Genomic DNA, 26,220 nt, shown 5'->3' on the forward strand with positions numbered 1-26,220 from the left:
GATAGTCAGTGAACATATTAAAATTGACAGAATACCCTGTAAATGGATACATATCTCCAGATATATATGTTCTGAAGTCTTTATCCTAATTTTTATCTGCTGATTTTCCTCCTGCACTTTCACATGGTATATGTTTTTTGAAACGTGCATGTATACTGAAATCTTTTGTACCTTGAGACTAAAACTGAAAAGTACCATATAAATATTAATACACTAATTTGTCATTTTCACTCTTTAGCTATAATGTAGGTAATATATTATTATTATTGTGTTAGATATGTTATATTCTTCCAAATGGATATCATTGCTAAATGAATATGGATTTGAAATCAATTCTTCAACATCATTAAAATGAAATTAACATTCCAACTCAGCTATCAGTAGCATCCTCCAGAGAAGCGGTTTTATCCTTGAAGCATGGCAGTCATAGTTAATCACTACCAATGAATCTTTATGTTAGAACTTCAAAGACATAAAAGTGAAGCTCTATAGATTTAGTTAATTTATTTCCATTGCAGTCCTAAGGGTCTTCCTCAGTGCATAATCTTTAATGTGTTTTGAGACTCGGCACTTTTAATCTTTGGCATTTGGAAGGTTCAGAGTTTGCATATCTCTAAGTAAAATAAATATCACTGAAAATATTCATAATTAGAGGTATCACATAAATTCCACTACATTCTCTCATTTAATAAATATTTATTAAGTGTCTGTGTGCCAAGTTAAACTTATAAATGAATTGCATTCCAGAGGTTAGTTTGTAAGACATGTGTTGGAAGCTTTGAATACATTTTCCCTTCGAAGTAGTGCTATATATATTGAAGGTAAATGTCTTTGCTTCCTCCTCAAAAATCTATCTCGTAAGCCTGTTATAGGAATTGAATCTGACTAGATAAAGCAAAAACGAGAATTCATGGTAGGTTATTAGAGTATCAGAGATTTCAGAAACAACAGAGCCAGCACACCTCCAAAATTTCAGCAGTAAGAGATTATGAAATATTTCTGTAGAGTGTTATCAAGAATTCATATTTTCTTTCTTTCTTTTAATGTTTATTTATCTATTTCCGATAGAGAGAGAGCATGAGCAGGGAAGGGGCAGAGAGAGGGAGACAGCGGATCCGATGTGGGCTCTGAGCTGTTAGCTCAGAGACCAGTGTGGAGCTCAAACTCACAAACTGTGAGATCACGACCTGAGCCAAAGTCAGAAGCTTAACCGACTGAGCCGCCCAGGCACCCCAAGAACTCATATTTTCTGTGTCACCTAAGTCCAAATTTTAAATTCCTAGGTGAAAGCATGTGATTGGCTTAGTGAGGAACAGATATGTGTGCTTGGGTCAATCAGTTATAGTCATAGGTTCGTTTTATACAGACATGACTGCAAGGGGAACATCTGGGAACTCAACTCAAAAGGATCTAACAAAATAAAATACTTCAGAACCCAAACCTAATGTTCTCAATATTTCTCTGGGAAATGTGTCTCAATTTCTTACTCGAAACTTCACAAGTATGTCTTCTCTACCTGCACTGAGCTAGCGCTAACCATTGCCTTGCCATCTGATCCTACGTAGCCATCTGACTCCAACCATGGACAATTGTAAAAAATTCCCTAAACCTAAGAAAATAATAATATCTGAAGGCTAAAGGCCAAAATGCATTGATTTATTTTTTAGGAAAATTAAAGCTAAGGAAAATCCAAGTGTTTTTATAACTAACTATATTTAGATATATTTTATCTATTTGAAGGAAGGAAAAGAATTCAGAATGAATAGAGCTGCTGTTTTGAGCCAACAGTGCAATGTTCATAGATCAGAATAAGTAGAACAGAAGTGCTATATAGTCTCTATACTTTCTGCTCAGGGGAAACATTTATGATATGGAATGATTAAAATAAAAATTAGTAATAGGAAATTAAAACTTAAGATAGCTACATATACTAGAAGAATGATCTCCTTTTCTAAATAACTCCATATCATTTGTCTTTACTGAAGTATATCCTAGATTAATAGAATACACAAATGATCATTTTTTACTCATTCCCTTAATGCCTATTATGTCCCAAGAACTGTGTTGGAAACTACTGATATTCAAATTGCACAGTTCCATTTTTCAGAGCACTTGTAGAAATACAGATGTGAAAACAAATAATTGCACTTAGGTATTTCAGAGGCCATGATCCTTTCTCTAAATCACTAGTCTTTGAACAGAATAAAAAAAAAAAGTGCTGCAAACCTAAAGCTACCTAATGTTCTTATTTCAAAGTTGTTCTCCAAGCTAGGGACTGCTCACCTCATTGTTAGTTGCCAAAATAAATCTATAATATTTATTAGATTATTTTTGATCAGTAAGAAAGGAGATTATTGATTACCAAGAGTAAACGGAATCCTTTAAGAATAAACTGTGCCCTTAAACTTTTCAAACATTTTCTAGACATGTAGAGGAGGAAAAAATACTGTAGAAGCACCATTTATTGAGTTCAGCAAGGTATTTAATTTACTTCTAGACACAAGATTGGATTGAAACTAGCAAAATGGGTTTACAACTGATGAAACCATTGTAACCGAAGGGGCTGAACAAAAGAACTGGTGAGGACTAAGTAAAATAGAAGGTGACAGACTCCGTTCTTTCACAGGTGACTTAAATAAGAGTATCAGATTTGTGGAAGAATGAAGCTGGAAGACATAGTTAAATTTTTAGATAAATTATTTTATTTAAGGAATACCTTTACATAGAGGCCCAAATCTAACAAGATAAAGTTTAATAGGGTGTTTATATAATTCTACATCCAATTTTACGACTCTACTTACTGGTTACTTGTGTATGGGGGATATGGTATGCCTGTAGGTATAGAGGGATCTTAACTGCAACTCCTAAGATCTCTGTTTCTACAAAAAAGACAAGTTAGCAATGTCTAGCAAGGGGGTTAATGATTTTCAATATCGATAAAAGCAATGGATAGGGCCAAAATTCTATGTACTGCTCAGATTATAGTTGGATATTGTGTTAATTTCTGGAAAATATACTTTAAGTGGATATATTCAAACCAGCATATGTTCCAAGGAACATGACCAGTATAGCAAGATTATATCAAACATGTCTTCAAGGTATGCTAGAAATAATTAGGAATGTGTGGGGTATAAACAACAGAGATCCAGATTCTGCCAAGAGAAAGAACTCTCAAGTAAAGAAGAAATCCTAAGAAAATAATAGGAACTAGGGCAGTGACTTCTACTCAGATGACCAAACCAGAAAACTAGGCTTCATCTTTGCCCTTGGTCGTCCTTGTCCTTATTCTTCCTTTGTGTACCTCTGTGCACCTCTGTATACTCTTGCTCCATATACTATCTCTTTAAAATCTCTCAAATGTATTGGTTTTCTTCTTTCCTTTTTCAGATCATCATACTAAAACCATGATACATTCTTGCCTTCCTGTAATCTGTTCTTTGTACTTCAGCTAAAGAGATCTATCTAAATTATATTTCTGAACTTGCCTAGAATCCCTCAGTTATTATCTAGCTTCTCTAGGATAAATTCCAGATGACTTTATATGGCCCATAAATCCCTGCATCATCTGGTTCCTATTTATCTCACCAGCCTTATCTCTCTCTACTTCCCATCTTGTATGTTATTGTCTTAATATACTTAATATCTAATACTTGTTTGTAATTACCCCTGTTCCATTTTCCTCCTCATTCTTTGTATAGTAATGATAATATTTATTATATATGTAATAAGAATTTGATAATCACATTGAGCAGTTACAGTATTCTAGGTACTATACTACCTGTTTTCCATGTATTATCTTTTAATTTTCACAAAGCCTTTGAGGTAGATTTTCCTCCACCTATGAGGAAACATAGCTTTCCAGGCACTGTATGATACAAGAGTCTGGATCTCTTGAGTCCAGCCTTTTTCTAAATTATTTGGGATCTCAGGGTAAAGCTGCAATTTAAAGTATGTAGTTGTTTGTCAGCTGGACCTTTATATCCTATATATTTGAATGGTTTATATAGGGAGTCAATACAGAATCCCTCACCCTCTTTATACTCCGAAAAGAGTAGCATTTTTTTTTTCTGGAGGATAATTAGTTTGTCATCTGACCTTATCCCATCTTTCAATATGAGCAATAAATATATTGAAACCAAACTATTTCTTTTAATACTGGGAAGAGGAGATAGTTTCAAAGCACAAAATGTAGCTGTGTTATAAAATTGCTTTTTTTCATATAATTAGCCACACATAATATCTCCAAGTTTGATGTAAGAATGGTAATGAGCACTTACAAATAAGCTATGTAGGAAATTTAAATGTGTGCTTGAATCAATCTTACACAATTCATTCCAATAAAACTTAAAAAGTTAGTATCGAATACCAAGGATAATTAAGCTCCTTTTTTAGAAGAAAAAAGTCACTAATTAGGGTACCTTTAAATATAATGCTGACATCTTAATCTGGAAAGAATTCTCCACATTTGTTTCCACAAATATAGGATCTTATATTGGCTCTGCATAGGTTTTTCATAAGGTCTTTGAAGATGCTATCTCTTCCCACAGTTATTTAAAATTAGCCACCTATCGAATAAGATTCTCTTCTTTGTTTCTACATTTCTAAGGAGAGCAGTGATTATCTGTATCTTATTTCCAGAGTTTTATTTTAAAAACTAGTTCTATATGTCCCCTAAAAACATATGTATGGATATATGTATATTTTATGTACATGTATGTAAAAATACAAAGAAATGTCTTTGTTTCAGATTTTACAGAACCACAACTTTAACTGTGTTTGACTGGGTTAGATTTGCTAGGCAAATGAACAAAATTCTTAGAAGAATAAAGATTTCTTAACCTCTTTAAAAGAGTCTGAAAAATCTCTAACTATTTGAAATTAGTATTAACTTGATTTTTTTTCCTTCTAATTTTTCCTTTAAATTTTAGGTTAACATAGTATAATATTGATTTCAGGAACAGAATTTAGTGATTCATCATTTACATACAATACCCAGTGCTCATCACAACACGTGCCCTCCTTAGTACCCATCACCCATCTAGCCCATCCCCCACCCACCTCCCTCCAACAACTTTCAGTTTGTTCTCTATAGGAATGAGTCTGTTATGGTTTGCTTCCCTGTCTCTCTTTTCCCCCTTCCCATATGTTCATCTGTTTTGTTTCCAGAATTCCACATATGAGTATTTGTCTTTCTCTGACTGACTTATTTCACTTAGCATAATACACTCTAACTCCATCGACTGATGAATGAATATAGACGATGTGGTATATATGTACAATGGAATATTACTCAGCCATCAAAAAAGAATGAAATCTTGCCATTGCAATGACACAGATGGAACTAGAGTGAAATCAGTATTAACTAAAGTTATTTCTGCAGTAGTGTGATGATGGACCATACTGAAAACTTCTGAACCATTTCCTTTCATTTATAAAGATCACTAGAAATATGCTTGACCATTTATTTTCAATGTGTCCCATGTCTTTATACATAAAGTAAACCTTTCCATCACCCTGTGGTGCCCTAATATCCACATAGATCACCCACTCACAATTTAATCTGTAAGTGTCATGGCTTCCAATGCCATTCTCTACTCAAGTCAGACACTTTCCATGGTCATATTCTATATCATCTCATCTCCTCCAAATCACTCTTATTCCAAAATTACTAATTCTTACTAATTCAAACAGATCATTCCTTCCTAACCATAGTCTCCTCTCAGCTTTGTTTTGTCATTTTCTTCAACTATCATTCTTCTTAACTTCTATCCTTTCCCAGCACAGTTGCCCCTTTCTGTTCTCTCCTTGCTTCCTATTTAGCTTAGATTCCATGTCCATGATTTCAACACACTCAAAAATTCCTCTTTTTTTTTTTTTTTTTTTGCTCTTCTTTCATTTGGTTGTATCCACATGCCACTATTGCTGCCACCAATGAATTTTCTTTCTCTATGTCTACAACTGAACACCTTTATGCTGCTGGAGAACATTATAGTACAAGACTCCGGGCCAGCTTCCTTTGGCATTTCATCAGTGCCCTGTAATTACAGTATTTTTCTCTTACCAATCTTGTTTCTACTCCTTGAAACTTTTGTTAGAGAACTCCACTGTTCTCAAAGCTGCATCCTCTGCAGATGAACTCACATTCTGCTTTAGAGGGAGAGAAGGAAGAAACCATCTGAGTGCCCTAAATTATTTGCTGCCAAATGCATACTAACACTAGCCCCTCTTTTGTTTTATTACAGGAAACTAGGATACTCTCTTGCTTGAGTGCTCATCTCTTCCCGGTCTCTCAGTCATGTTGTGCTGACTTCTTATTTGCTCTTATACTTTCAAATTCTGCTCTCTTCTTTAAACATTCTCAGGTTTTGCCTATGAAAGGAAATCCTTTCTTTCTTCTACTTTTTCACATCAGTTGCTACCCATTCACTCCTCAATCTGGTATTAATAATTGATTTTAAAATCTTTCTGAGTCACCAATTTGAACCTTAAGAAGAGAGAAGCAATCACGTTTCATTCACATATGAAGCTCATGTAGTGAATTATGTATAATGTGAAGTTTTAACATTCAAAGTTGACTAGTTTATAAACAGGAAATGGCCCATTCATGTAGTAAGAGATGTAGAAGATTAAAATGAGACATCTGAACAGTTTCAGGCACCATTTTGGAAAAAAGACAGATGTTCGCTGGTAATGTCTACTTGTGTCTGGATGTATGCTGATGTTCCCAAGGAAAACATGCCAATAATTGGATTTGATCATATTCATTAAATGGTAACTTAAAACCTGTTCTTTTTCTGTGTCAATTAAAACTTGTTATTTGCCTATTACTCACAGTGGTCTTTACATGAAGAACATTTATTTTTCACAGAATCTGTCTTGATGTTATCATAACCTTGACAATCTGGAGTGAAGAGAAAATGAATAATGAGGTTATGTGTTATTGTAAATAACTGCTTGTAGGAAAGAACATAGAAGAAAAATTAAATACTTTATCCAGATGAAAAAGCTCTGCAAATATATATTCCCTCTGACATGAATTTAGAGTATTTACCACTCTGGGATATGTCAGAGTCATTTATGACTAGCTTTTTGTCCTTTGCAGGACTTTTTTTTTTTTTTTTTTTTTTTTTTTTTTTTTTTTTTACATCATGAGCTGAAATCCTTAATATTCTAAAGTGAGGTAACTGCTCAGTATTGCTTTCAATTGACTCTGGAGAATAAGAAAGTTCATAAAAACTCTGAAAAATCAGAAAACTTCTAACAATTGATAACAAATATATTAGAAATTTAAGTAATACTTTTTGAATTTTTTTTATATTTGTGTTTCCTGTTTGTTTCATAATTTCTCTTACATTTTATATTTAAGGTATTTTTATTGATATTAGTTTTCTATTTTTGAAAATGCTAAATGAATACATGGGGACTATTAATATTCCATTGTGCACATATTTAATCAACTTGTTTTATTGGAGAGCAATTACTAGATAACTGGTAGGCTGAGAAAGATGATTTTGTCCATGGGAATAACTGGCCCCAAATGTTTTTGGCAATTTTCCTGGAAAGCTCAGAAATTGCCTTTTTTAAGAGCTCATCAAAGAGTTCACAGATACGTTGACAGGAAAGCCATTTTAACAATTTAGAAACTGTCTCTTTTTGGTTTTAATTTGCTTTCTGTTCCATGTATGATGTAAAAAAAAAAAAAATGCCTTAAATTTCTTAGGTCATTGTGGTGCTAATATGTATGGACATTTATGTTTTTGTTTATGTGAATATTTAAAGAGCTTCCCACAACTGTTCTGGAGCTAAGGTCAAAGAATACGCATTTCTCCAAAGGCCTATTTAATAAAATAATACATGGTTTCTCTGAATGAATGCATTTAGATGAGGCACGTACAGGGTGTTTTCATTGCACGCCAACCTTTTCTTTATAATGACTGAGCAATAAAAAAGAAACTCTCTAAGTTGCCTAATATCTGAGATATGGATTTCTGCTTCATATTTTGTTATATTTAATATATTTTATGAGTTGTAGTAAAAGTTTTATTTTTTCTAAGAATTGGTCTACTATGCTTGTATAGAAAATTTTAAATAATATTACCATGGCTTTTTGTTGAATTATTTAAATTCCATATTTTCCCAGTGCCACTACTATATCCAGGGAGCAAGTGGGCTACCTCAAAAATTATATTTAAATCAATGCTGTTTTGCGATGATTTATGGCAATATTGGTGAACCAAACTAGTTTCCTTTTTCCTCAGAGCAACATTTATAAACATCTGTCCAAATAAATGTTTCTGTCGAGACTCAGTTGGCACAAACAACATTTATTTTGCCAGTTCAAACAGAGGAGAAGGAATTATTGTAGCAAGGGGAAAAGAGTCATGGGATTCTTTTATCCTTCTCATGTTCTGATTACTGGCAAATGCCATATTATAAAAATTATTATTCTTATGGCATTTGTTAGAATATTACAATTATGGGCCTGAATGTATAATTTTCTTCTTGCCCCATATGAAGGTAAGGAGATTGAAAATCAGAACCTGCTGGTGATTTTGACCAAATCATGTATAAAAACTAGAACCCCGATATTCTGACGCTCACACCAGTGCTCTCTTAAGTTGCTGCCTCTCCAGGGGTCTCTTGTACTTTTTCTTGAGCTCGAACAGTAGACATGTAAGGCTGTATGAGAATCTGAGCACCATTTTGTAAATGCTGCTTCTATTTGTAAAACAACCCAGGAGTGGCCTGAGGTAAAGAATGTTCTTTAATAAAATGCCTGATTTCTTCCTGGAGTATACTAGAGGCTGGGAAAAATGTGGTCATGCATGTTTCAGAGTGGCTCATTTTCAAGAGACAGACTTACTAGTCAACAATTAGACCTGCCCTCAACCTGATCATGCTTTTGGACGCAGTGAGTATGTGTGCCACGGTGAAATAAAAAAAGACACCATGTCTTTCTCATATCTGAGCTTTTGCACATCTGAAATGATGCTCTTGTTTTATTCCATGGCTTTCTTTGGACTAAAATGTATCCATTAACATTTGTGTGCTTTTCTTTTCCATCCATCCTTCTCCATCTCATGAAAAGCACATCTGGGTAAGTTGAATGACAATGGCTGCTGAACATGTTTATTTTCAGCACCATCCTTTTTGTCTTTTATCTTTAGTATTTCTCTTTTCAGTTTTAACACAAGCTGCACTGCCTCTGACCTAAAATGAAAACTGCAAAGTGTATTCATTTCCACACTGTAAAAGGAATCATTGGTTCAGAGAAATGTTCACACTCAAATTAATTATGTTGGCCTTGCAGGCACTTCTGTTTATTCAGTTCTATTAGACACACGTCAAAGATATTCCAGACGTCATTTCCTTCCTTCTCAAGTCATGCTTTAGGAGTTAGTGTGGCACTCGGTGAGGCTTAAGTAATAGTTGGAGGCCACATTGTTATTTTGGACTGTGCTGCATGGCTGGGTTGGCCTGTGTGCTCATTAGTGCTTAGTGGCTCTCCACCCACATTCTCTTCCAGAGACAAACTTATTTGTTAATTATTAGAACTGCACTTAAATGAAGAGGATAAATGTTGGATCTTCCCCAGTAGGACTTTTACACTTAGATTCCAAAGTAATCCTTGGTTTTGGTTTATTCCTTTGGTTTTGTGTGTGCTTCCCATTATTTCCTGTACTACAGGTTAATTTTCAAAGATTTAAAAATCTAAACATCTCAGATTACAGTACAAAATTTTAAATCCTTCTCTTTGAACTAAAATGAAAACATGTTAATTATCTATTCCTAAGACAAATGGGGCTTCAAAGTAAAACAAATTATGCATAACGTTTATAAAATATTTACATTGGTTTCAACTTTTACATTGGTAACATGGTGAGCTTTTAAAAACACTTCTGTTTGGGAAAGGTATTGCTTTTAAATTGAAAACCAAATATATATATATATATATATATATATATATATATGTATATATATATATCATATTTATATTTATAGTATTGCTTAGTTCATTAGTATGGTTTATATTTGTTATATTTTTCTACTCTAATTTTAAGTTCTAGTTAGTACTACTAATTATTTAGTAATGCAGAATTTACTTCAGTTAGGATAATTTATGATATTAAGGAAAGCCTAGTAAGTGTTCTTAAAAATGCAAGGCAAGCCGTGGTTAGGGTACTATTCAACTATGATAGCCAAATTTGTAAGCTCTTTTTAAATATAATGAATATTCTAGATATTAGATTTAAAATATTGTTTTCATGTTATCATGTAATATCAGTGGTCTGTCTTCTCATGGTTTTTAAGTTTCATAAGGAAAATAATCCCATTGAATATTGAAAATATTCAATCCCATGAATGAATAATCCCATTCATTTTCCCTTCACCTTTTGAATTAAATATTGAAAAATAATAAATGCATGATGCATTGTCGTTTATGTACTTTAAGAAACTGATGGAATTGTCTTCATTCTAAAATTGAGATTCTTGCCGTCTTGTACACGCTCCTGGAATTTAACATTTTAGGACTTTAAAATCATTTCCCCGGTAGAATTGCCAAAAGAAAGCTTAGGAGGTTAAAGTGTCAGGAGAAGATAGTACAAACTTAGTGAAGATAGGAGATTGGAGGTGGAAAGATCATTCCCTGAATTAGGAATGAGAAGGTAAGAATGTAAGCCCCAGCTTTCCCATTTGTTTTGCGTACCCTTGAGTGACTGACATGTTCTCTGTACTTACTGACACTACTATCAACTTCCTGAACCTCACAAGAGGATGAGAAAATATCTATAACCTCAAGAACCATGAAAACTATAAACTTCAAACTCTGAGTTAAAGAGGGCGAAAATTAGATGAGGCACTGAGGTAATCTAGTCTAAATGGTATCCAAATAACCTGAAAATTACCACTGTTCCGCCAATAAGTCCCCAGTTTACTATCAGGAGGTGACTAGGGAGAACAGACCACAGAATCTTTCAAAAATGAAATTGTTTAATGGAAAGTAATACAAATCCCTTTAGTTTTCAGTAACAGCATGAGTAATTGTATTGCTTCATCACATTTCTGTGTGTGCATGTGTGTGTGTGTGTGTGTGTGTTTATACCTTTTTAATGGCTTTGAAACTGATTAAATTCAAAATAAAGTGAGGAAAGAAATTATGTAAATCCCAACTCAAATTCACAAATAAATTACATTTTGTTTCTGAGACTGTGCCCTCCATTTCAGAGCAGCTTGAAGAAAAAAGGTTTCAGTATGAATAAACTTTGGTTTTAATGTCGTCAAACTATTTCATTTCCAAACAACCTAGCATGTGTTCTTGGAATCCAAATAAAATAGTACTTAGAAGTGTAATGGATTTTATATGCACTTCATGTGAAAATGTGCCATTATAGGATATACAAACACACATACACTTGCACACACACACAAAATCACAGTATGCTATGCTTTTTAAAATCAAGTCAACCTTGTTAATGTTGAATTCGAAACTCTTAATTTTATGGAGCTAAATATGTATATTTAGGCAATCAATGTTCTGAAGCAGCTGATTGGGATTTGTGACATTTCTGTTTAGAAAAATTATGTTAATTAAGATATACATTTTCAGCTTGCACATGTTAGAAAAAATGTGGGTGGCACCACATTTTGTTCATACTTGCTGACCAGAATTTCAAATAGTTTCTCAAATATGTAATGTTGATTTTCATAGCATTGATCAACAAGTCTATATTTCTGAATGATAGACGTATAGCTCATCGTCTGTTGGGAATTTGAGATCATATCCTACTTACCCTCCTGACTACTGAATTTTAATGGAACAATTAATAACGGTGTGAAATGAAGTATAAGTAAATTTACTGCTACGTTATGTGAGAGAGATTTATTCTCTGGACTATACTGTTAAGAAGTAGATTCAACTGTCAAATTATTTTGACTTATGTTTTATTCTTGGTTCTTATCAAGCCACGTATTTATTTCTTCTGGTTATATCAATAACTAATTACTTGTCATGTGCCACAGTAAATTAATAAGCCCTTAAGATATATTTTTCAATCAGAGAATTCCTTTATATTGCAATTATACAAAATCAATTGAACTGACACAAAGTGCAAGCAATCCAGTTTGTCCATCCCAATGAGATAATAATCAAGACCAATCTTGGTTCCTCTGGCAGAGATGCAGAACCTGATATTAGGGAGGAAGAAGAAAAGAAAAGGCAAAGCTCCTTATTTATCTGATAATGTTAAGAATTAAAGGGTGTGATAGTAAGCGGGTAAAGATTATACATATTACCCAGGAGGTCAAATAAATATGTGCCACTTCTGAATATAAATGAACCACAAGAAAAGAAAGAAAAGGGGGAGCATACCATTTTATTTAATACCAACAAGGAAGTTGCTTTTAATATAATCAAATTATTGCAATCAATTTATCTTCCTTTTTCAGTTACAAAAAGTTCAAGAGATTAATTAGCTAAAGGATAGAATGGGGGTTAAGAAAGTTAACTCTGTGGCCAAGGTCTTGGGGCTCAAATTCTGGCTCTACCACTGCTGACTCTATGCTCCAAGTGGTTTGTGTTCTTCAGTGTCCTCATCTGCAAATGAGTATCAATATGTATCTTATTGTTGTGAAGCTTAAAGAAATTATCCATACAAAGCTCTTAGGATAGCGTTTCACACAGAATTTGTGGCAATGGGTGTTAGCTGTTGTTATCCGGGATCTAAACCCTAATTTGTCTACATCCAGAGCCTTTGCTCTTTCAAACCATGATATCATATCTCAGAAGAATAGAAAGTGGTTTAAATGAAACAAGAAGTCACATTAGAAAAATCTCTATTACAGTACGTACTATATTGAATTGTAGTAAAATCTAAAAAATTACATTTAAATATATTTTTGAATTTTAAATGAGAGGTATAATAAGTGCAATCAGTGGAGTATGCACAAGTCATAATATTTGTGTAGAAGAGAAAATTAATTCTGCCTGGGAGAGGTCTTGGAATCTTAACAGGAAGGATAAAGCATGAGCTATGCCTGAAGGACAAGTATGAATTTGCCACGATTATGATGCAAAGAAGGATGTTTCAATCAGAAGAAAAAGGGAGACAAAAGTCACAGAGGGTCAAGTAGAATGTGGTATGGGGGAATGGCAAGTGTTTCAGTACTGATTGAGCAGAAGAGTCTGGAGAGAGCTGGGGCTAGATTACTAAGGGTCTTTTTCATCATGCTAAGATATTTGACCGTTATTTTTAGGACAACGGCAAGTCTTAACAAAAATTTGCGTTTAGGAAGTTCTCACTGGGAGTTGGAAAAAGCATGGGCGGAGGGGTACCAGAGACAGAGAGACTCTGGGAGTCCTTTGCCATGATCCGCGAATGATGAGGATTTGAACAGAAGCTTTGGTAGTAGTCAATTTGCAAAATATCTTATTTAATGTTAGAGAGTGCATGTTTTTCTCTTTCTGAGCAGCCAGTATAGGTAACTGCTAAACAAAATGCTTATTCCTTTTTAAGATGCGATGCATAGTTTGATGTTAACAAAAAACAAAATACTTACAATTCATCCTATGATCAAAGATCCCAGGTGGTTGTCAACATTGAGAGTTTTGTGGATTACAGTATAACAGTCATTCGAAAGATTTTCTTGGCTAGAGCAGATGGTGAAAAGCATGATGCAGTGGAAGGACAAGCTCTCATCTATAGGACTTTAGAGTTGGGGGTGGGATATGAGGCGCACACATGTGGTGCTAATCACCAATCTGTGTGAGAGATACTGACACAGTAGAAATTTCCAGACTTTGAAGGATAAAGAGTCTTTATGGAATGGGATTATCACAAAATGAAAGCTAGGGTCGTAATTTAGGCAAACAGAAAGATTTTGATAGTTGAAGAAGGGAAAGAACTTACCAGCCCTGGAAAATGGTGCTTGCAATGAGAAATTAGAATGCACAAATTATATGCAAAAGTAGTTTTTCAGTTCTGGTTAGAAGTGAATGAAGACGATTAGAAAGGTGAGTCAAGACTAAACCTATTTTAGTATTCATAATGCAGGTTGAGGGTTATACTTTAGGCATTTAGGAAGCCGTTGGCAGGGTTTCAGAGGACAATACTATGACGAAAGTAACACCTCACATTTATTAGCTGCTTCCTTCGTATGAGGCACTGTTGTAATCACATTACCATATGTTTTCTCTCATTTAACTTGCATTGCAACCTCCTGAGGTAGGGACTAGTATTGTCAGCTTTATTTTACAGATGAGGAAACTGAGGTACAAAGAGGTAAAGTGACTTGTCTGTAGATGCACAGCTAAGAAGAGGAGGCACCAAGAATCAGGCCCAAACCATCAGACTTTAGAGGCTGCTTTCTTACCTCTTTTGCTATCATGGCAGATTTTCTTCTTATGCCAGTGTATTAAGAGGGTTAGAGGACTAGAGATAGGGGCCAATTAAAGGGGTGAAAAAAAAGGAGTATGGTGGTGACGAAAATAGAAAGTAAAGGAAGATGAAATAGAAAATATGAAGGGGGAAATTGGCAGGCATTAAATGGAAAGTGACTGAAATGGCCATCCTGAGTGACAGAGGAAAGGGTACTGTATAGTATTCAGACAGTCATATCACAAATTGGCAATCCCAAAATAGCATTGGAGGCTAAGTGGTCTGAGAATAAAGTCTATTTTCACTGACAGTGATGAACCATTCATGTTGGGAAGAATATGAGAAAGGAGACTTTACTGGCCCTATGGTCTGTGACTTTTTTGAGTAATTAATGAATTTTATTTTTCAGAATTTAATACTTGATTGAATTTTTTTGATTTGTAAGTTGGTTCCCCTACTGTGAGGGCATGAATACAAGGACTTTTCCTACTCCAGGATGAACCAAATTTGTTAGGTAGTCAGTCATCTCATTTTTATGATCTACCGCGTACCAGGTTTTGTGTTCAGCAAAGAATAAGACCAACTGAATCTCTGAGTCAATAAAATGTTAAAGGTACTCTAGGTAAGAATGCTTGGTATACTAGGGGGCTTATAAAAAGATGTAGTGGATATTGCCTCAGGGGCGAGAAAAGATGGCTTCAGGGAAGTATTTTAGTATGTCTTAAAAATCAAGACAAAGTGACTGGGGAGACCAGGCATGGAGACATGAGGACATTGTTTAGTGTGATAGAAACACGGCTTACAAATGCAAGCATACTGTACCAATTAGGTTAAAACTGTAATAGTTGAGCAGAGACATAAAACCAAAAAAAAAAAAAAAATAGAAGCCAGATATTTCCATTTGGTTTGAGTCACTTAAGCAAAGTCAAACTTGCTTAAATTAGTGTGGATTAGGAGTAAGAAACTACAAGCCTGGCAACTGCCTTTGATTCATGTACATTTTTTAGACACTCTCGATTTTTATTCAGAAATCCTTGGGTCTAGTTATTACTAGGGTGCCCAACCTTGTTCCTATCTCAGACCAGGCATAGCATGCACAGGCTTCCCTGTGCACAGTTATATCTGAGCATGCAAATGACTCATGCACCTGGTGGGCCTTCCTAAGGTGTCACTTTCCAGTCACAGTAACTCATTGACACCTATTTCAAGAGAGTCTAATGGCATTCTTTATTAGAGATGAGAATGTGTTTCTTGAAAATAGTCAACAGTTCAAAAATTTTTCTTACTCAAAATGACATTCCTTTACAATTAGTACTTTTCTTTTTTGGGTTTTCACACAGGTGATGACAACCCTATGTCAGATAGAATTTCTAAAAGGAAGTGCTACTGGTATTCTCTAAAATCTAGTCTAAATCTTAAAACAAAAATGCATATCCATAACTATAGTGATATATAAGTGATCCTTTGGGAAAGGATGATTAAATATTAGATTGTCTGGAGAAAAAAAGAAAGAAAAACCAAAATATTTCTTCAGGTCTAGATAGAAAAACAGCAATTTCCAGACTCACACTTATACTAGGGAAAGTTGATCCTAGCCTTGCTCTGGAAGAACTGTCTTCTGACCTTTGAAAAGGTTGAATCTCAGGTACAGAATAAATACATACCTTTTCACACATAGGGTGGTTGAACAGAGAACACCAGCATATTCAAAATGCCTATTTGTGGCAAATCAGTTTTTTATTTTATATTTCCTAAACAATTCAGATCACTGTTTCTCTGTCAAAATATCTGCTGGGAAGAAGCATGCCCCCATACAATTAATGCTACCTTTAATAATCTGTTAGGAAATCTTCATGTGTTAAACTCAGTGATTTCCAATTATTATAGCATTGCCCATATTATTTTATTTTTTTAACATTGCTTCTTTCTCATGAAATACACCCAGATATGTGTCTCCTATAAATATGTCTCTTATAAATATGGTGAGAGTTGTTTTTTTTTTAATTGAGAAGAATTAAATGTAATATTGCTCTGAGAATTTCAATGCCTTTCTTACACAGTTGATACTGCCCTCAGATAAAGGGAAAGCACATCTGGAGTCAAAGTCATGTGACATGGAGTCCTGCTGCAAAACCCAGCCATCTACCCCTAACCCGGCAGTTCCTCCCCAGTTTCAAGTGTGTCAGTTCAAAGGCTGGGGATTCAGCAGGGTCCCCTGCCAGCTGGGGACCAAAGAATAGCATCCACTGGACTAGAATTATTGTTCTTATTATCTTAGCATACTCTTACCAAAGTTATTATGTTACAAGAGTTTGTGATTAAACAAAGCAAAAACAAAACTTTTTCAAGAACAAGATCACGCAAAGATTTCACAAACAACTGTGCAGTTAAATTTCTATTCAGATGAAGAATAGAACTATCTGAGCACATTGGATTGCCTCTTAACCAGACTCCTGTCAGGGATTCCAGGCCAGATCAGATTCTTGGCATCAACTGGAATGGGTGTTATTCTGACAAACTGGCTCAAGAGGAAGCAAAATTGAAGGATTTTTTTTTTTACTCTTTGAAACATAAACATTTGAATGGCATTGTAAGCCAAAATATAAAAGGATATTTGGACTATATACATAGTCATATATATATATATATATATATATATATATATATATATATGCCTCCATACAATTATGGGGGTATATATATATATACAGAGAGAGAGAGAGAGAGAGACTCAATTTACTGAAAAAAAGAAGTACCTAAATGTGAACCCTGGCAAACATGTTCAACATTCACAGATATTTATTGAGCACCTTGTCAGTGCCTGACTTTGCTCTAGATTCTTCTAATTATCTCTAAACAGAATATGTGAAAACATCAGTCCTCCTTGAGCTTATACTTGAGTGGGATGTAATAGACGGAGGTGTAAATGATACTCTGTGTTAGAAGATAAGTACTGTGGAGAAAAATAAATCAAGGAACAGGGATAAAGAATGTCTAGTGAGGGTTGAAATAGGTAGGGAAGAAGACATTCAGAGAAGGTGACATTTGAGTAAAGATTAAAAGTAGGAGAGGGAGTGAGCCATGTGGAGATGGAGGCATATGCATTCTATACAGAGACAATAGCGAGTACAAAGGTCTTGAGGCAGAAAGAAGCCTGAGCTATTTCCAGGATCAGTGAGGAGGCCAGTGTTGCTGTGTGAGGTAGCAACTGAATCAGAGAGGGTAGAGGCGGATCCTAACTGCTGCTTTGGCTTTTATTCTGAGTGAGACAAGGAGTGATTGAAGGTTATGAGCAGAGAAGTTACATTATCTGACTTAAGTTTTAACAAGTTTACTCTCGCTTGTGTGGTAGAATATTTTTAGAGAACTAGTGAGAAGTCTCACAATTAAAATGTTCTAACTTTTAAAAATGTCTTTTGTACAGCTCATATAATTCACTTGTTAAATGTTATGTACTTCCTAGGTGTTGAGTGCATATTTACTTGCCTTTTTACTAAATGTGGCCAAAAAAAAACCCCAGCTGTAAATGTATATTTGTTTCTTCTCCTTTAATGCCACTCAGCTGTTACATAACTGGAAGTGTTTCTTCCCTATTGGGTATAACATTACAACTCTTAATAATAATCCTCAGCTCTGTAGAGGCCTAATCTCAATTGTCTTGCACATAGTCCAGGCTCAACCTTACTGCATATCCTGCTTAGAACGCCTTCCCACACGCCCTTCAAAGCCAGCTCAGTTACCAAATGCTTTCACCAATCGATTCCATTGCTGTTAACCCATTTTCAAAATCCTCACGCCCAGAATGTGCATCACTGAGTTTTAGCATCTATTTGTGTATTGTATTGTGTTTTTGGACAGTTCGTGTGTTTGCTTTTTCTATCTAACTAGGGACCTTGTGAAAAACTGAGCCCATGTCTTCCACATTGAGCACAGATCTAAGGTCACAACAGATGCTCAATGAGTACCTGATGGTTGGTTGTTTGACCCTTCAACCCATTTCTGTCAATACCAGTAACAGTGAGAGTAGGCTATTCAAGTCAGGTTTTCATTGAAGGAATGTCATTGGGAAGTGCAAGGGAATGGGAAGGCAGGTGAGGAAGCCCCTCTAATTTTCACTTCGTGTTCAGGGGTGCTGAGATCACTTTTCCCTGTCCTCGGTGCTGAAAAAGTTACTTGCAGAATTCACCTATGCTTTCCTTGCTATTCAGATAAAACAGCAGTTTTTTATGTGTCTCTTCAGCAGCTATAACTTCAGTTTTTGTTTTGCCTCTTTGTTTCTTTGTCACACTGAACTTTTGTTGGTAGCATCCACTGCAAATATGTAAAGTTCTCGCTGAAAAGCATTTTTGGTTATGTACAGTTGATCATTGAACACCATAGGCTTGAACTGCTGGGGCCTACTTATCCGCACATTTTCTTTTTTTAATTTTTTTTTAACGTTTATTTATTTTTGAGACAGAGAGAGACAGAGCATGAACAGGGGAGGGGCAGAGAGAGAGGGAGACACAGAATCTGAAACGGGCTCCAGGCTCTGAGCTGTCAGCACAGAGCCTGACGCGGGGCTCGAACTCACGGACTGCGAGATCGTGACCTGAGCCAAAGTCGGCCACCCAACCGACTGAGCCACCCAGGCGCCCCTGTTATTTTCTTAATAGTTTTTCTCTATATTTATTGTAAAAATACAGAATGAAACATGTATAACATACAAAATATGTGTTAATTGACTGTTTATGTTGTCAGTAAGGCTTCCAGTCAAGGCTATTAGTAAAGTTTGGAGGGAGTCAAGAGCTAAATGCAGGTTTTTAACTATGCAGGGAGTTGGCGCTTCTAGCCGCCATGTTGTTCAAAGGTCAACTGTATCTTAACAAATTATAAAAATCAGTTGATTGATTGATAGTAGGAAATAATCAAATGTTTCATTTTGGAGTTCATATATGATATTATTGATAGATTCCTAACCATGAAAGACACACATTCAAAAGAGTGAATATACACTACATTTCTATCATTTGTGTGTAAGATCAAAGTATACTAAGGAACAGAATATATTTTCCAATATAGCCCTGGTCAGGTATATATCAATTTGAGTTTCAGTAAAAACACATATTTGATATTTTAACAATAAATGACTCAAATTGGCTTTGTAAATGGATGTCAGTTATAAGGCTCAGTTGTAGGGACAATGATTAATAATGCATTTGTCAAGGCTTTTTACATTTTGCTACCAGAAACAACCATTTGTTTTCATTGAAATGTTTCACTTTCATTAAAAACAGGAGTGATTATAAATGAAAATGAATGTACTATTGAATTTCACACCTTACATTGCTTTCTAGTAATAGAAGTTAATTTCTCTCTGAGTTTTCTTTAAATGAGAGGCAATTTCATAGTCTAGATTAAAAAAAAAAAAAAAAAACTCCTAATGTAGCTACCTTGACCTGGAGAGCATACTAAAATGAGGCACATCTCTTAAATGGGGATAAAATAACCAAATTTATCCACTGCCTCTATATTCAGACATTTTCTCTATCATTGAAATAGTAAGGGAAAGTAAGTAGGTTGAAAGAAGCCTCATTTAGATCCCATAATGTATGCTTGAAAATGCACATGTGCGCCATTTTCTTGTTAAAGAGCTAAGATATTTGCTGATAATATAATTCAGCTTCTTAGTCCATTAACATTTAATGTTTCAATTTTGTGAATAAATGTTGGGAGAAATTATTTTTAGATGTCAATGTTTTACTCATAAAATCAATGGCTGATTTCCATGTATTTCTAAGAGGAAGAAAGAATTCTGTTATTCTATATTAACTCAGAAAAAGCTTGTGAAGAATTATTGGTTTTTTAAAAATATTGGCATTTAAATTAATCACTACCATCTTTTTCCATGTTACCTGACTAATGATCTTTGCTGTGTACTTCAGGCATGAACTTCTAGAAGAAGCTCGGAGGAAGGGATTACCTTTTGCTCAGTGGGATGGGCCCACTGTCGTTGCATGGCTGGAGGTAAGAGAATTAAACCAGAAAGCTCTTAAATCAATGACTTCAATTTGATAGTTTTTCTAGAAACAGGTGAAGATGGGTTCCTGAAGTCACAGCTTTCCACTAGCCTGGAGTAACTTATAGAGGGAATATTTGCTTTATCCAGGGGGCTGTGAGCATTGTTGTGATGCATTCTTGTGATTGTGGCCGAAGGAAGCACCCAGTAGGATAAAAGGAAGTTGCTCTAAATTTCACTGTCTTCATCTTTAGAAGAAGGGAAGGCAGGTATTGAGCCACATTTCTCATGTTGCAAGAAAACATCTGCCCTAGTCTATCAGTCTAGAGTTCTTTCTCATCAGCAGGTTACAAACAAGACCCATCTCTATATTCAACATGTTATCCGTGATATCACTGTCACCTATTTGTGCAGAGAGCCATTTCTTTGCCTGTAAAATGATTCCTGAACCTAATTCTCTAACGCCCAGAGGCCAGCTAGGTTTAGACACTTGGAATTAAGCAAGAGAATACTTATCCCCTTGTTCTCTTCTGGGTCTAAATTGAATGTAATTCAGCATTTTCTATGTAACACGGGGGCCAGGAAAAATAAAAACAGTACCTGAGCACAGTGGAGGCCAGTAGAAGCAGACTGCAACAGTGAAAGAAACGCATTTGACTACAAAGGACCAGTTCATACCACTTACTAGTAGTGTTCACTTGCCTGTTCCATTCAGTCCTCTAATGTGGGCTGCCGGCAGCTACCAGGATATGCCAATGTCGGGGCAAAGAAGAAAATATGCTTTCCTTGCCTGGCAAAGACAATTCGAACGCATTGTTTTAACTGGTTGGGGATTATAAAATCACTCACTTTCATATCATATCCAGGGCTAACAAATAATCAATGATGAAACGTTAAAACCCTTTTTTAGTTTAAAAAACAGCCTTTAATAGATAGATGTAATAATATGCTTTGCCTTTTCCTTCCTTGGACTGAGTAAAAGAGGCCTATGTCTTGCTTTATTTTATTCTCTCGCAGCAGTCAGGGAATTTTTAGCATATTAATGATCAGAACTGCTTCTTCCAAACGTGCCTTTAAAATTACTATACTTTAAAAATCAATTATGAGTCAAAATGCTTAAGAAAACACACCTCGAAATTAATAGCAGCTCTTTGTTCAGTGTCACTCCAGTGAAATGAGCTGCAGTGACAGAGAGTTAGCTCCTATTTTGGCAAATGATGAACAAACCCTTAGATAAAAAAAGAAAAAAAAAAGATTTACTGACATTAAGGGGCTAGGAAATGACAGGCAGTGAAGTTTTGTGCTAATTAAACCTATCCTGAGCACACAGAAATTGCTCATAATGTGCTTCCTAATGTGACTCAAATTGTAAAATGGAATAAACAAGATGAATGAGTGGGGTGATCCAGTGAATGAGAGCTCTTAACTCTCACCTCCTTTAGCACCTCCTCATGTGCACAGTCTGCTCAGAATGATGAGCAGAAGGAAGTCTGATGCTTCACACACCATTTATCACACCAAAACCTTTTTGAAAGTCTAATTAGAGTTGATACTGATAACAATGTATTGGCAAGCATTTGGGTAATATTACTCAGTATGGGAATAAAAATATCTTTAAAAAGAGGGAGTGAAAAATCGTTAGGGTCCAGCGAAGGTATGTTTAGATCTTTAATTATTTTTGAACAAGTTGAGTTGATGAACTAAGACATTAAGTCCCATCTTCCATCAGTGGTACCTAATGGTACTTAATGGTACCTGTCAAGGTAAGGCCAATTCCTTGTGTCTCACCTGCTGGAAGACAGTATGAACTATTCAGTCATGTGCCCTACTTAGTTCCCCTCTCTCCTGTCTTTTACCTCAGTCACAGCCCAGGCCACAATGACTCAAAGTTGGCTTTTGGTTTGTTTGTTTGTCTCCCCTATAGAAACAAGTAGCCTTCTAATATGACAGAATTTTTTAAATAGAAGGATGTCTAGGTTAGTCCCCTATTACCATGTAACAAATTACACCAAAACTCAGCATTTATTTTCCTCATAGCTTCTGTGGGTCAGGAGTTTGGCTTAGCTTGGGGCTTTGATCAAAGTCTTTCACAAGGCTGCATCCAAGGTGTCAGCCAGGGTGGCAGGCATCTCAAGGCTCAACGTGGGGAGAATCCACTTCCAAGCTGACTCCTGTTTTCACAGTCATGATTGGGTTCCTTGCCAGTGGTTGGCTAGAAACATCTGTTCCTTGTCATGTGGGCATCTTCACAGGGCTGTGCACAACATGGCAGCTGGATTCCCCAAGCTAGAGCTCTGAGAGGAGGGAAGTAGAGAGGACTAGCAGGAGTGAAGCCAGAGTCTCTTTGTAACCTAATCTGGAAAGTGGCATCCTGTCATTTTCATAATCCATTAGATATAAGTCACTGATTTCAGCCCAAACTGAAAAGCAAAGAATTACACAAAGGCAGAAATGTCAGCAGGGGCCCCCGGGTGGCTTAGTTGGTTAAGCGTCCGACTCTTGATTTCGGTTCAGGTCATGATCTCACGGTTCATGGGATCAAGTCCCATGTGGGGCTCTGCGCTGACAGTGCAGAGCCTGCTTGGGATTCTCTCTCTACCTCTCTCTGTGCCCCTCCCCCCACTGGTGTGCTCTCATTCTCTCTCTCTCTCTCTCTCTCTCTCTCTCTCTCTCTCTCAAAATAAAAATAAACATTTTTTTAAAAAACCTTAAAAAGAAAAAGCAATATCAGGAAGAGGAAATCCCAAAGATCCTCTTAGAAGCTGCCTACCAAAACGCCCTGGAAATAATACAGCTGAATTTCTTTGTTTTACAAATGAGGAAAGTAAAACTGAGGCTTAGAGAAGTTACATGACTCACCAGTGACACTGAAGGAATTAGAGCCCAGCCTTCCAGTCCAGAGCTCTTGGCGTTGACTTTGCTGGCTTATACCTTTTCTTCTTTCTCTTATTGTCACTCTTCTTACTCATGTTCTCTCCCTTTTGCTCAGTCTATTCACGCCAACAAATAAAATAGTCCAAAAAATCAATATTTTGGACACTTAAAGACCAAGATTTAAACTGCTTACTCGCATGTGCCTTGCTTCTTACTCCTATCTAGTGATGGTGGGGAGGGAGAATGGAGAGAATATTCCATTTTTAAGTGTGTGTAATTCAAATGCTGCAACACAATCCATGTGAGTTGGCATTCACCCAGTGCTTAAGGTGTGTGCAGACACTGTGCTGTGCTCCTTGCACTACTGATTCGATTGTCTTTCAAGAGCATCTTAGCAAAGTTGAAAAATTGGAATCCCTAATTTCTAATGCATTATTCATTTAGTTACTCTCTTTGCCTAAAGTTTTCCAGATGTTTATAGCTTTAGCCTCTTCCTTTAGCACATCATTTTGTTCTCCAAAACTTTGTTCGTGCAGGATATCAAATTAAGTTCACACAACTATCACATGAGAAAGGAGTCTAGCTACATGCAATACAGGCTTCAGTCTCTTTCCAGGGCAGCTGGATTTCTTTGCACTCAGAATTCCGAAGGAGAATTGTAAATTGAAACCACGCATTAAACAAACGTCGATTGAGTCTTCACCAAATGCAGCTTGTGGCTGTTCTTGCCCTTAAACCCACGGGGGGGGGGGGGGGGAGGGGCAGGGCTGGATTTGGTGATGTGCACCTATTATGTATAGCCTAATAGTATAAATTAGTTGTATAAATTAGTATAAATTAGTATAAATAGTAAATATTTATAAATTTTTATAAATTTTAATTAAAAATATAATTAAAAATATAATTAAAAAAATTATAAATAGTAAATATTATAAATTTATAAATAGTATAAATTAGTATAAATAGTAAATATAAATAGTAAAAATTAGTATAAATTAGTATAAAATAGTATAAATTAGTATAAAATAGTATAAATTGGACACCCTGGAGACTCGATTTCAAATCTTCCTTTCCATCACTGCCTAGCTGATATTTTTAAATGGCTTAATGTCTCTGTGGCTCTATGTCACCTGGGGGAAATAATAATAGCATCTATATTTTGGGGTGTGGGCAACAAAACAGTTCACACATGTAAGGCACTTAGGAAAATGCCTGGCACATAAGACACTAAACTGTGTAACTATTGGAATAACCTGTGTATGTATTTGTTCCCTATCCAACAGCTCTGGTTGGGAATGCCCGCTTGGTATGTAGCAGCCTGCCGAGCCAACGTGAAAAGTGGTGCCATCATGTCTGCTTTATCAGACACTGAGATCCAGAGAGAAATTGGAATCAGCAATCCCCTGCATCGCTTAAAGCTGCGATTAGCAATCCAGGAGATGGTTTCCCTAACGAGTCCTTCAGCTCCTCCGACATCCCGAACTGTGAGTCAAGCTGAGCTCCTTCCCTCTCCCAGTGCTGGGCAAGTAGCAGCCTCTCTAAGTCCATAGAGCGAGACTGTGGCAGCACACATTTCAATGTCAGCATGAATTATTCTGAAGAGATTTCACTTGCTCTTCATTAACCTTGCTGCTACTTTTAATAGGTTTTCAAGTGAGGAGCTGTGATTCCTATCAGACTTGAAGGCTGAAACCAAGATAGGCTTTTGAGCTAGTCTCTAACGGAAGTCTAGGTTTTTCTCCCAGGCAAGAAGACCCCAATTTTACTCTTTTTTAGGATGTTCCCCTTTTTAAAAAAATGCAGCATCCATTATCTCAGGAGATGAGTTGTTGGCGCGTTAGTGCTTTTGGAAGATACAGTGCTTAGCTTAAGCAGTTTCCATAATTTTGAAAGTATGCACATGTTTGATATTTTATAGATACCGAGTGGAATACCTTCCTTCAAATTCTATTTGTTTCTCATTTATAAATCCCTATTCTTCTGTAATTTTGTTCCTATCCTAATGTTAGGAAAGAACAAAATGTCTAAAAAATGCATGCCAAATGACAAATTCATATAGGAAGAACAACTCCAAATAATATTCATTCTTTCTTTAGTCCATTTCTGAATTATATCTTTTGCTGATAAAGGATATGATTTCTGATGTTAACTGAATTTCTCTGATCTCAAAGAAATTGGGAAATTTGTTATTCTTAATGCAGAATAATAAAATATGGAAGAATGAGGGAAATTTGAGTAGCAAGTAAGAGAAAAGTGGTATTACTTTATTGCAATTTTCAGGAACAAAACTAACTTGAGTTTACTTTTTCTATGTGGTCTTAAACAGCTTTAAAGAACTAGCTTCATGTTTATTGTATCTATCTTTACATTCCTTCCCAGTATTCCAGATTCTAATGCCAGAAATACCAGGTCACCTTTAAAAAGGTTTTATCTTTCTTGTATAATTCCATTTTAACTTCTTTCTAAATAAGATGTAGAAAAAAATCTATAATTTAACAAACTCTTATGTATAACATTATTTTTAAATGTAAATAATGTTGTATACTATAGCTAAAATACTACTCAAACTAAAAAATAATACAGAATATGTTTAAAATAAAAGCTGAGTAGGCCATTAAAATAGGTATTGTAAGCTGAATTCAGATCTGATAGAGTTTCCTGCGTAATTTCCAACTGACAGAGAAGCATCACAACTGGCTTATATCAGCACTCTTTTCCTAAGAGCAAATGCATGCATAATTGCTAAAAATGCAAAATTAAGAACATTTGAAGTCACAATTTCAAGATGAAAAGTAGCATATGCTTTATATTTTTATTTAGCATCCTAATCCATTTATTTCTTACTGGAAAATAGAATAATTGAGCACTGTTTTTCTAAAAATGTCTAAGTGAACTTAAGAAATTTAAATCACAAACTATTAAAAGTAAAAGCATATTCAGTTGTTTAAAGGACAGTCAAATGTGAAGAGAATT

General features: G+C 35.5%; 1 protein-coding gene across 20 annotated transcripts in view; it reads left to right on the plus strand.

The window, feature by feature from the left end:
• PPFIA2 (PPFI scaffold protein A2) overlaps positions 1–26,220 on the plus strand; it is a 478,162-nt gene that overhangs the window by 421,534 nt on the left and 30,408 nt on the right. For 10 of the 20 annotated variants that reach the window (XM_040491314.1, XM_040491316.1, XM_040491319.1 and 7 more), the window contains 3 exons: positions 9,089–9,097; positions 20,300–20,381; positions 24,531–24,731. In XM_040491314.1, the coding sequence (XP_040347248.1) occupies positions 9,089–9,097; positions 20,300–20,381; positions 24,531–24,731 (292 nt within the window). The remainder of the gene's footprint in view (positions 1–9,088; positions 9,098–20,299; positions 20,382–24,530; positions 24,732–26,220) is intronic. The other 10 variants (XM_040491315.1, XM_040491317.1, XM_040491331.1 and 7 more) reach the window with 1 other exon arrangement.

The sequence above is a fragment of the Herpailurus yagouaroundi genome, unplaced genomic scaffold, assembly GCF_014898765.1.
Source record: "Herpailurus yagouaroundi ecotype Mexico unplaced genomic scaffold, PumYag 182, whole genome shotgun sequence".
In the NCBI taxonomy this organism is placed as follows: domain Eukaryota; kingdom Metazoa; phylum Chordata; class Mammalia; order Carnivora; family Felidae; genus Herpailurus; species Herpailurus yagouaroundi.